Source organism: Brachypodium distachyon, chromosome 3, assembly GCF_000005505.3.
Source record: "Brachypodium distachyon strain Bd21 chromosome 3, Brachypodium_distachyon_v3.0, whole genome shotgun sequence".
NCBI lineage: Eukaryota > Viridiplantae > Streptophyta > Magnoliopsida > Poales > Poaceae > Brachypodium > Brachypodium distachyon.
Genome location: NC_016133.3, coordinates 28,147,093 through 28,159,350, shown reverse-complemented (window position 1 = coordinate 28,159,350; position 12,258 = coordinate 28,147,093). Strand labels below are relative to the sequence as shown.

The 12,258-nt window shown below is 48.8% G+C and overlaps 1 protein-coding gene across 1 annotated transcript; it reads left to right on the top strand.

The window, feature by feature from the left end:
• Window positions 1–5,614: 5,614 nt before the first annotated feature.
• LOC100839117 (expansin-A15) lies at window positions 5,615–7,016 on the top strand. The gene is made up of 2 exons (XM_003573921.3): window positions 5,615–5,912; window positions 6,020–7,016. Exons 1-2 carry the CDS (start codon window positions 5,768–5,770, stop codon window positions 6,652–6,654), a joined length of 780 nt encoding a protein of 259 aa, XP_003573969.2. The 5' UTR covers window positions 5,615–5,767; the 3' UTR covers window positions 6,655–7,016.
• Window positions 7,017–12,258: the final 5,242 nt, after the last annotated feature.

Genomic DNA, 12,258 nt, shown 5'->3' with positions numbered 1-12,258 from the left:
GTCGCTGCTGCCATCGGCGAATTCTTGATCGGGACGCTGCGGCTACGATCTAGCGTGAGAGCTCTGTCCCGGTTTCTTCATCGACGAGCAGAGGAGCATGCTACGGGGTTTGTGCGTTTACCGCCAAAGCATAGATGAATTGCTTGCGGGCACCAATGATATTGAGAGCAGCGTCCTTCGCGGCCAGACCTGATTTCCGTTGTGGCGCCACCCCCCGCGGTGGTGCCAGGTGGCAGCAGGGCGAGGAAGATGAAGGACATTGCTCGAGGGCTCGCCGAGGAGGAAGAAGGGTGCGGGCGGGCTCTCGTGCTTGGACGCCCACGACGACGCCCTCCCCATCAAGTAAGATGGATTGTTAAGTCTGCGTACCTCTACCTCTTGTTAATCATTCAAGCACATTCACCTCTCGAAAGATTAAAGGGGCAGATTCTTCATCAATTTGCTAGATTTATTTGGATTGTCGAGGCTGATCGATCTGGCGCGTGCGTCCATGAGACGAGGCCCCTAATACTCGTCACCTCCAATTCAAATCCTACAGCATGAGACGATTCCCTACCACCATCGTTGTTGCTGTCTATCCCTCTCCTACGGGCAACATGATACAAATCGATTTGCCCATCGAGATCTGCTTCGGTTTAGGTCTGTTGTGTTGTCCTAAAACTACGCCATCATACGGTCGGCCGGCATAAATTGATTTGGAGACCCACGCCTTAGGTAATACTGGAACTGCTGCTAGACTGAGGGGCTCGGGGAGGAAGGGGCCAAGGACGTCGTGGAGGGGCTCGTGGAGGATAGTACTCATTGAGGGCGTCGCTGCGAGCCCTTCTCAAGTGGCGGCAGCGGGCTGGATCTCGTCTCAGCCGCCAAAACAAGGAGACAGGAGGACCCGGGGAGAAGAGATCGGGGGAAATGGTGTGGTTAACAGAGAGACGGGAGGAATAAAGAAAAACGCTTCAGGATTTTTGGTTTTTTAGCATACGTGGGATTCGGATGGGTGACGTACGGGCAACGTCCACAGAACTCACCACCAACTGCAATTTAATAGATAGTAATAGATTTGGGGTCAGCGACAAACTCCTTTACGCGGACTCTGTGCATCTCGGCATTTTATTTTCTTGGTTCTGTGGTCAGGCCATGAAGTAAAATGAGAGCATAACAATGATACATAGAACAATTAAGGCATCCGCAACAATCTGATACTACAACTGTTACTGGGAGAAGAGATAGACAACAGCCTCATGCTAAGTTAACAACTCCTCCATTTTGGCCCGTTCGGTAGCGTTGTTCACTGGGGATCCCCACCGGTATGATGGAACCGAACATGGCCTTAGTGGGTTTCTTCCTCTCTTTACTAAAAATTTCATCGTGAAATTTCTTGTGTATTCTACGACGTTGTGGAATTTCATCGTGATCCAACGATGAAATCTCCGGCCAATACCAAAATACCGAGTGTTGTTCGGATTTCGTGAAGCCGTGCATGATAGTACGATGTCCACATGTTTCGCACTGATTCGTGCAATGTTTCAACGATCCCTTTAGTGGGATCGTGCGGAATTTTGTCTACTACTACAATGTGAAATTTCATCGCGATCCAACGGTGGAATTTGCGGGAAAATCCGAAACAATGAGTGTTGTTTCGAATTCTCGCGACCGTGTGGGACAGCATGAACATCCAACTTGTTCGCATGTTTCCGAGAAGGGTTTCGCTGATCCCTTCGGTAGGATTGTGCGGAATTTTGTCTACTATACAATATGAAACTTCATCGCGATCCAACAGTGCAATCTCCGAAAAACTTCAAAACACCGAGTGATGTTTGGATTACTCGTGTCCGTGCCGGACAGCATGAACATATGGTTTGTTCGCATGTTTCCCGCTGGATCAAGAAACTTTTTGCCGATCCCTTCGGTGGGATTGTGTGGAACTGTGTCTAATACTATCTCATGAAATTTCGTGAAGATCCAACGGTGCAATATCCGGAAAAATCGTAATCACCGAGTGCTGTTCGGAGCCAGGCAGAAAAGAGAGAAAGAAATATTGCTTAATGCCCATCATGCCCTTTTTTATGAAAGGGTACGGAGTGATCTGGCCCGTCCTTGTGTTTTTCGTAAGAGGAGGGGGGTGTATTGAATCAGAGGTGATTAGGTATGTAGATCATAAGTATGAAAGACCCACAAATATATCACAATTAGATCTATCTTAGCACCATCCTTAGTTTCTGGCTCCGCCACTGCTGATGATCCCCACAAAGATTCGATTCTCAAAATTTCCACTACACCGTTTCATAGAGAAGTCGGTGATGCAGATAAAAGGGGCTGATGACTGGTGATCCCCACAAAGATCTTCATATTAGGGGCTGATGAATGATGAGGCAAGAACATCAAGGGTCGGAATATATTTCTTCTTCTTCTTCTTCTTCTTCTTCTTCTTCTTCTTCTTCTTCTTCTTCTTCTTCTTCTTCTTCTTCTTCTTCTTCTTTATGCAACTATCTAGCGTCCTTAGCAAGTAAAAGGTCTCGCTATCAGCTCAGGCGACCACGAATTGCTTGTTTGGTCTCATCCCGTGTTTGCGCCCGTAGGAAGCTAAACCCTGACCAAGTTATCAACAGCGCCGTGGTAAAAAGAGGAGCAAATGAAGGAATTTCTCATCGTGCAAAAGAGGAAGCTCGTCATCAAGGCGGCCAATGCGGCGGCAACCAAAACAGCAGCCGCGGCCCGCTATGCTCGCTGAGGGAGGAAATTGCACAAACAACTCAACTTTGGTTGGGTTGTTGCGCAAAACACTCGCTATTCGTCTTTTTTGCGGAAAACACCTACTATTCGTCTAATCCATTATACATAAGTCCTAACCTGAATTCAATGCATTAACGACGTTTCTAACCTGTGGGGCTCACCTGTCGGTGCCAACGTGGCAGCCTGGGCTTGCCTACATGGATCAGGTCGACGCCGATGGCCTTGCCCAGCCCGCCCGAGCGCTGCGACGCCGTCGTCCTCGTGCAGTACTCCCCGAGCTCCTCCACCATGCTGACATGAGCGCCGCCGCAACACGTGGGTGCTGTGCCTCCTCGAGAACTGCACTTCCTGCCACAACCGGTACTGGGCCTGCCCCATCACGAGAACCCACCGAGGTCGTCGAGGACGTCATGTCAAAACTGGACATGAGAGTTTCTTCTCATCCAGCTCCTCGCGAATTAAATGAGAAAGCGTGCAAATTGCTCTAATTCTATAATATTCAAAAATATTATGGATAGATACACATTAATAGGTAATAGAAAAAGTTAGTTTTTTTTTATTTTTCATAGTTAATTTTGTTCAAATAGAAAAATATATAGTGAAGAAAGAAGATCTAGAATATATCTAGATGTGTGTGTCTATTTATCTATATTCTATTTTTAACGTAATCCTTCTTAAAAAAATATCTTTCTTTTTACTTTTATTGAATTTATTGAATTATTGAATTGCGGTAAAGTATTCTAATTCAATAAGGATTTCGCGGGCGAATATTTACTTTATTCCTGTCTTATTTGGTAATTGGCGGCGCACGTCACCTTGTTGCGGTCGTCGTGCCGCCCGTCGCGCCGGACGAGGATGAAGCCAAGAGAAAGTTTGTTGCCGAGCTTCCGACGTACGCGAGAGTGGAGGCCATGCTCGTGATGTTCGGCCCCAACGCCGTGCTGGACCCAGACGAAAGACGACGAGAGTGTGCGAGCCGGAGCCGAAGATGAGGAAGCAGCAGCTCATGGCTGAGCTCCTGGCATCCACAAGAGACGAGGAGATCCGGCTGACATTGGGCAACGCGAGCCTGGCGCCGATGCCGGCACCTTGGATGCGCTGCGGACCTCTGGCTGAGCCACGCCAGGATCGAGCTGGGGTGCGCGGACGAGGCCAACTTGGGGGGCCAGCTGCTGCCTGCGGCTGCGGCGTGCCCGGGTCGAGCACGTCAAGGGCCTTGCCGCACCGTGCCTCGAGGCGGTCACGGCCACGCTCGAGTAGCTCTCCCTGGAGCGGCTCTCCGAAATGACCTCGCTCGAGCTGCACCCTCCGGGGCTGCGCGTCGTGGGGTGCGCAGGATGCTCCTCAGGGAGGCCTAGGTGGTAATCTCGGCACCGAGGCTCGAGCACCTCGCGTGCGGAGCCATGTGCTACCCGAACCTGCTAGATTTCACCGGTGCAGAGACGGTACCTCGACCGGCACGTGGACAACATGGTGGAGGAGCTCGAGGAGTACTTCACGACGACGACGGCTTTGGAGCGCGCCACGCAAGTGGGCGGGCTGGGTGAGGCTATCGGTGGCCCGGAGGTGAGCAAGCTGCCGTGTTGGAACTGACGGGTGGGCCCGACCGGTCAAAAACGTTGTTAACGTGCGGAAACTCAGTTTAGGACTTATGTGCAACTGATTAGACGAATAGTAAGTGTTTTGCGCAAAAAGTATGAATAGTGGGTGTTTTACGCAACAAGCCTCGCAATAATGAGTGGTTTCTACAATTACCTTCTCACCGAGGAGACAAGGATCATGACGACGGACTTGAACCTCATGGACCCTCCGACGCGAGCTTGGTTCGAGGCCACGAGGAAGATCATACAAGAGCGCGATGCGCCGGCGCCTGGAGGAATGATATGCGGCCAAATCTGTTGCATTTTGGTGTATGGAACTATGCTTGCTATGTATGCCGGTGAGACGTGTGCATTAATTTGTATTTTCGTATCTTAAATTGCCATCGATTTGGTCTCAATCTTGCCGGTGGGGAGTCGGGCCGCGAACAGGAGAGAGTTTTGAATCTGGGCGCCAAAAATGGGCCGCCGTATTTGGGTCGCACCGCTGGGGTGGTGGGCGGCCCAAACGGACGAAGTCCGGGCAGCAAAACGCATTCAGTACGGCCCGCGATCAAAACGGACCAAAACGGACACAAAAAACAATTCGTTTGGGTCGCCCTGCTGGAATTGCCGTCATCCGGTGTTTGCGCCCGTAGGAAGCTAAACCCTGACCAGGGACCCTGACCAAGTTATCAACAGCGCCGCGGTATCGGTGGCCTCATCCATGATCCATCCAGGACGGACGCACATCCAGCAAATCCTGATGCAGATGTGACCACGGTTCAATCTGGACGGGCGTGGATTCACTGGATCTGGATGCCTGCACGAAGGCTCCGGTGGGCCGACGACCTCTCCGACGAATAATCTACTCTCTGGTGCATTACTGTATCCAGTTATTTATCTACTCTCATGTCAACCTCTCCACATATATATTCATTCTCTACGCCATTCATTTCGCTCGATTGGATCCTCACAGTTCCTCGCCAGAAGATATATCAGCAGAAGAAAATGTATGCAGCTAGCGATCGAGTCGCAGACTGTGCCAGTGACATATGCATGCACGGCATGGATGCAAGTTAATGCAGATCAGAATCTTCGTAAACCAGAGACCATGTTACTAAGTAGCATCTGTGGAATAAAAAAGGCTCCGTCCCGAGATAGCCGCGCGGGGCACGGTCGATCTGATCGACGACGACGCGCGCGCGCGCGCACTGTAGCTGCAACTCACGTGCATGCCCGCGTGCGCCTCAGTTAAGTTCCCCTGTTTGGACTCTGAATTAGTAATCCTGACGTTGGTTAATCAGAAGCCGTTCATCGATCCACACAGTTCCTATTTAAGAACCGCGCCACTAACAAGCTGCAGTAAACCCAACACACTGCACTTGTCTGATCACTTGTCAGCTGTTTGTTTCTGCACTCTGTCGACCGTCGGGCTCCGTGTCGATCGAACAAACACCATGACAATGGAGGCGTCCAAATCTCTACCCGCCTTCCTCGCCCTCGCCGTCGCCGCCGCGCTGATGTTCCTCGCGCCGGCCTCCGCTGGCTGGTCCCAGGGCTCGGCCACGTTCTACGGAGGCAGCGACGCCTCCGGCACCATGGGTACGCAATAATTAATCGAGCGTCCTGGACCGATTAGTAGTCATGAAATTAACGTTTCTTGACTAGTGCATGCGTGTACTTGCATTGATATGTCTATCTATGTGCAGGCGGCGCGTGCGGGTACGGCAACCTGTACTTTACGGGGTACGGCAAGAGCACGGCGGCGCTGAGCGTGGCGATGTTCAACGACGGCGCGTCGTGCGGGCAGTGCTACCAGATCAGCTGCGACTACCAGACGAACCCGCAGTGGTGCCGGCAGGGCACCAGCGTGACCATCACGGCCACAAACCTCTGCCCGGCCAACTACGCGCTCCCCAGCAACAACGGCGGCTGGTGCAACCCGCCGCGGGCGCACTTCGACATGGCGGAGCCGGCGTGGCTGCAGATCGGGGTGTACCAGGGCGGCTACATCCCGGTGCTGTACCAGCGGGTGTCCTGCGTGAAGCAAGGAGGGGTGCGCTTCACGGTGACGGGGAAGAACTACTTCGAGCTGGTGCTCGTCAGCAACGTCGGCGGGAGCGGGTCCGTGCAGGCCATGTGGGCCAAGAGCGCCAACACGGGGCAGGTGGCCATGAGCAGGAACTGGGGCGCCAACTGGCAGTGCCTGGCAGGGCTCGTTGGTCAGGCCATCACCTTCGGCGTCACCACCACCGGCGGCCAGACCATCGTCTTCCAGAACGTCGTGCCGGCCAGCTGGAGCTTCGGCATGTCCTTCATCAGCAACCTGCAGTTCACATACTGACCACTGCACGACCGTACGTGCTACGGTATATCATCCGTCGGACTTGGTAGTTTGTTAGGGGATCGAGCATAGAGAGCTACGGCTGCTAGTGCTAGCTAGCTTGTTGCTGCATGGTGTTGACTTTCTGTGCGTAATTTGACTCGGAATTCTAGCGGGGGCACGTCCCCTGCTCTGTCTTCTCAAGCGGCCGCTGACTCGCTCGCAGCCTCGCACGCTTCGGATCGATGCGTTTTTTTTTCTTGAGAACGCTTCGGATCGATGCTAGTCATGCCAGATCTTCCTGGGCTTATTACGTTACCTTCTGTGTTGGGCCTATTGGGCTGCGCTGGTCTGATTTTGTTGTATGCATGCATTGTCCTGAAGCACCATCCGTTACCACACAAAATCACTCCATCATAATGTAGGGATCCGTACACGGGGCGTCGGTGCCATGCACAAAAAAGAATGCATGGTCGTACTCCAGCCTATATTATAACTAACTTCGTATTTTAATGCTAATTGTTTTGTGTTCGTGTTTTGCTACGGAATCATCAATAAATTCTTTTTACAACTGAAGACAACATGATAGTAAGCTTATGAACCAATGCTAGCCTGTTGATAGGTTTTGCTGAATTTGTACTCTAAACCCAAACTCAGGAGAGGAAATGCAGTAGTAAAAACTATGTAAGGGAGGATTATGACTTCAAATTTTAACTCATAAGTTTGTACAATCTACTTGTCAGGAGTGATAAGAGAGTGGTTATAAAGAAGTGAATTGACGACCACCAAATCCAAACTTTATAAGTATGATAATATAATAAGTGCTAACTTTATCCTAAATCAAAATTTTAAAATTTGATTAAATTTATAGTAAAATGTATCAACATATAGAAAATCAAATGAGTATGCCGTAAAACGTATATCACGATGGATACAATAAAATTAATTTAGACTAGTATATGTTGGTTGTTTTTTTATAAACTTAGTCAAAGTTAAGAATTTTGACTTAGAACAAAATTAGAGCTTATTACATTTTGGAACGGAGGGAGAGTAGTACACAACTACACTACAAGGTGGTAGTTCGATTATACCATCAGGGTATATGTTGTAGATAAACATGCGCGCGAGTGTTGTCAATATATGATGATTGAGCGATAAGTTTGTGTTTTAGATGAGCATATCTGTACCCTGACACGTATACATTGCATTGTATTGAGATTTGTGTGTTACATTAGCTGGTACATGTGCATGGATAAATTGGTTGTTAAGTGAATGTTAACTATATGGTATGGTAAATACCTTGGCAAATGTGGTCCATTAAACGCGTAACTTATGTTAATAATCTGATTAGTGTGCATGTACAAGCGAGTGGGTAAGTACGCATGGATAAACCAACAAGTAGGCAAGATTAACCTAGCAAGTAGATGTGGATAAACTGATAAGTAGGTATATATAGATAAATTGGCAAGTAGAACAGTTAAACCAGCAAGTATATAGGTGTGGATAAACTAGTAAGTCGGTAAGTACGCATGCATAAGTAAGTGTTGATAAGACGATAAGTAGATACAGTTAAACCTACAATTAGACGTTGATAAAATAGTAATTAAGTCGGGAAGTAGAGATGTATAACCAGGTAATTACACACGAATAAATCGAACATAGTTAATTAAACCTGTCAAGTAGACATAGTTAACATGTAACTAGACACATTTGACGCAATAAATAGACACAATTAATTAAGTCAGCAAGCACGTGGATGGGAGTGACCCTAGCTCAATTGGTTGGGGGAGTGGATGTACAAACCCAACACCTGGATTCAAATCCTCACGGACGCGAATTTAGGTTCCTATTTATTCTTGAGGACGGGTTGTCCTGATACTCATGCAATTTACCCCGAGGACCAGGCTTGGTGTTTAACCAAGATTATATATACTGGTACTCAAGCTTGATGTGCATCCCTAGTCGGCGGGCCAGGCGCCAGGGCGTCAGTTACGGCGGTAGGGTCTGTCGCATCGGCTTGGAGCCGGGAGGGGACATGGCAGAGGGCCCTCTGCACGCAATTTGATCTGCGCCACCGAGGAACCATCGAGCCGGGAGGAAAGAAGGTAGAGGGGCTGACGGAGGTCGGGGCCACTGGAAGATGCGCCGGAGTTGTCGTTGTCAGGCGTCTGAACTACGGTGGCTCATGTTGGGAAAGGCAGTCCATCGAGGTTTCATATGTACGAAAAATCATACGCGGCTTGCATGGAGGAGATGGCGGTGCGGTGGTGTGCTCTGCTGAGTGGCCGCTCGTCATCAGCGTCTACGGACGACTATCATGGACCATAAGTCGGGCCCAGACGCCCATGGAGGTGGTGGTGTCTGTAGTTGTTGGGCATGGTGGTCAGTCTTGAAGACCATGCGATAGTCCTCAATGTTGGAGGGGGAGTCATTGTTGGCGATGCTTCTGGTAATGCGGCGACATCTGGTGTGGTTGCGTTGTATGTTACTGTCACCATTGTTGCTGCAACGAAGTATGATGATGAAGACAAGCGACCTAGAATGGTGTCTTTGTTCGGATGTGACATGAGGGCGCTAAGCTTGGAGGGTTTTCTAGTTTGTTGTCATTAATTTTGAGTTGTATTTGTGACTTCAATAATATTATGGATGTGTGCATCGATTGATGCAAAGGCGCCCGTAGGAATGTCCTCCTTTTCAGAAGGAAAAAAAGTACTGTAAGTAGGCGCTTGTCGAGATGACTAAACGGCTATACAAAACTCATAGTCTGAGAGTACTCTCTAAAAAAATGTTTTTTTCGTTGCTATATATATAATATAATATATATATTATAACCTTTCTTCTAAAAGTGTTTAGGGACAACTATATGAACTTTATGTTGTACATGTTGTAACCTTTCTTCTAATATGTTGAACTAATATATATGTTGTAACCTTTCTTCTAAAAGTGTTTAGGGACAACTAATATGAACTTGTTGCATACGTATAATTTTTGCTACATGGACTTGACCTAAACATCGCAAGGTTTTAGGGTGGTTTTGAGAAGCCAATGTTACAACATCATAAACGTAGAAATAAAAATAATGCACGTGGCGATGATCAGAGGACCGTGATTTGGGTTTTAAAGTTGATTATATGGCCAGGGACGGAGCCAGGAATTTGACATGAGAGATGCGAGGGGAGCGAAATTAGGGACTTCACCTATCTGTACCTGATAATAAAAAGAGTAGTGTTTCCGTCGTTGGGTTTCGTTCGTCGTGGCAATTTTGCGTTTTGGTCCTTCCTTTTTTCAAGAAAACATCGTGCAGTCAAATTTGATGACGGAACTGGACTTCTGCAAAACTCGAGGTTCTTTTTGCAATTCTTCCCTGCCTCCACCCGTCCTCCTGTGGACGCTCCTTGCTCCCGTGCCCGGCGCCGCCGGCCCCCTCCTCCACCTCCCGAGGCGTGCCCGGCGCCGCCGGCCCTTGCCTCCACCCCTCCTCTTCCTGTGGCCGCTCCTTGCTCCCGTGCCCGGTGGCGCCGGTACCCTCCTCCACCTCCCGAGCCCCCCCCCCCCGCCCCCCTACTCTTCCTCCGGTGGCCGCTAGTCACCTCCTCCTCCTCCAGTGGCCGCCGGCCCCATCTCCTCCTCCGCTCGCTTCATGGACTTTGGCCGAAGCAGCTGCTGCAATTCTACCTTGCCTCCGCCCCTCCTAACTCACGGTAAAAAACTAACCTTCGCACGATGCACGATGGCCATCCTCCTCGCGCCTGCCCCCTCCCGCCACATCGTGGCCTTGGCGACCCATCGCGCGCCTCGCCCCTACTCGCGCTAGGCCTCCTCCCTCCCACTCCGCCTCGACCACCAGCTAGGCTACCTACATCTCCACCGCTGCCGCACCCGCATCTACCCGACCCGCACCGCGCCATGGGGAGGGGCACGGGTAGGGGCGCAACATGGTGACCCTCAGGGTACCCTTTGACTCTTCTTAGTTCAAACAAATGAACTAGTTTTTCAAAATGTTGTGCTATTTTAAAATTTTAGTTCATTTGATTGAACTAAGGAGGGTCAAAGGGTACTCTGAGGGTCACAAGTTTGCAGGTCTAGGCACGGGAGGCCGTCGCCTGGCCAAGAAGTTGGCCCGCGTCGGCGAAGGCTTCGGCATGGGACTGATCTACTGCACCGCCCTCCGTGGGAGCCTTCCTGTGTGCTACTAACTTGTCGAGGACTTTCGGCTGGACATCAATTGTCGTCGCCCGCAGTACCGTACTGCTGCATCCTACCTCTTTCACCCTTGCGGTCAATTTGGAATACGGTACTCCCTCCGTCCAATAAAAGATGTCTCAAGTTTGTCAAAATTTGGATGTATCTAGACATGACTTAGTGTATACATGCATTCAAATTTAATCAAAGTTGAGACATCCTTTGTTAGACGGAGGGAGTATATATTTCCGTGCTCTGTTTTTCAGTTTTGATTGGGTGTTGATGTATATCAGAGAGGCTATCAAAATAATTTCTGAAACTTATCAAGAAGTTTCATTTGAACTTTCAAGAATATATCATACTGGATGATGCTCAAGATAATTTCAGGACTTTGTGCAGATAGTCGCATTGTTTTAGATCAGACTACTCAGATCTATTACTATTGCATTTTTCTGCATCTTGGAGAAATTACTCTGCATTTGTTAGAAAAAAGTTAGTGTGAATTGAAAGAACAGATGCCTGGCGAAGGTAAGTTTCCATTTCTTTGTGCTATTAAAACCTACTACTGTTCACACTTAGCTGTGATTTTTGAGCTTTTGTTTGAGCAGATCAAACTATCTGTATCCTATTGAGGTTTTGTGTCATCCACTAGGCCTCTTTTAGTGGATATTATCCAGCCAGGGGATATAAAAAAGCTATCTAATTTGCGTTTATGGAAGATAATCTATCAACTCCATCGATCAGAGACTCTTCATTTCAAACTTTATTTTACCATTCAAGGTTGCATGAGAGTTAAGTGCAAGTGTTTCTTTTCTTGGCTTTTTATAATTTTAACATATCAAAATGCATTTCGATTGAATGTGAAATTATGTTGTTGTCTTTTCTATAAACTTGAATTTTCGTGTGTATTATGTTTACATGTGAAAACGAAAGGAAATGCACGGGCATTGTACTAGTTTTTAAGTAATTGCTAATGAGCTTATTAGTAACTATTAAGTAAAATGTATTTTCTTGGGTCCCCCACCCCCTCCGTCCTTACGGCCGATCTGATGACGGTCGGCCGGCGCCTTATTACCAAGGGCCGTGGAAGGGTCTCTAGCCTAATGGCGAGGGGCTTTCATAGAACCCTTGAGGTCCTGGTTCGACTTCCATATTTTCATGCTCGGGTTAAAAAAAATCTCCTCATCCATCTCACACCAAAACACGGGTCTAAGGTCCGGTCCGATCTCACACGGATTGTGTGCCGCTGTGTATGGGTGGGACCGAGTTTTGGGGATTTTCAGAACTTTCATGAGAAGTTCTTCTTTTTACGAAATGACCTTGGGCGTTGTGCTCGCTCTAAGTGCAGCCCATTAGTTCAATGGGCCAGTTCAACTCAGCAGTGCCTAACTGTCCATCAGCCGTGGGCCTGACTTGGTATCTTCCGATCAGGCTTGCTTCCGA

Excerpts from the sequence above, each read along its gene's own strand:
- LOC100839117 (XM_003573921.3), top strand. The coding sequence starts at position 5,768 with ATGACAATGGAGGCGTCCAAATCTCTACCCGCCTTCCTCGCCCTCGCC. Across the intron at positions 5,913-6,019 it reads CGACGCCTCCGGCACCATGG|GCGGCGCGTGCGGGTACGGC; the intron begins GTACGCAATAAT and ends ATCTATGTGCAG.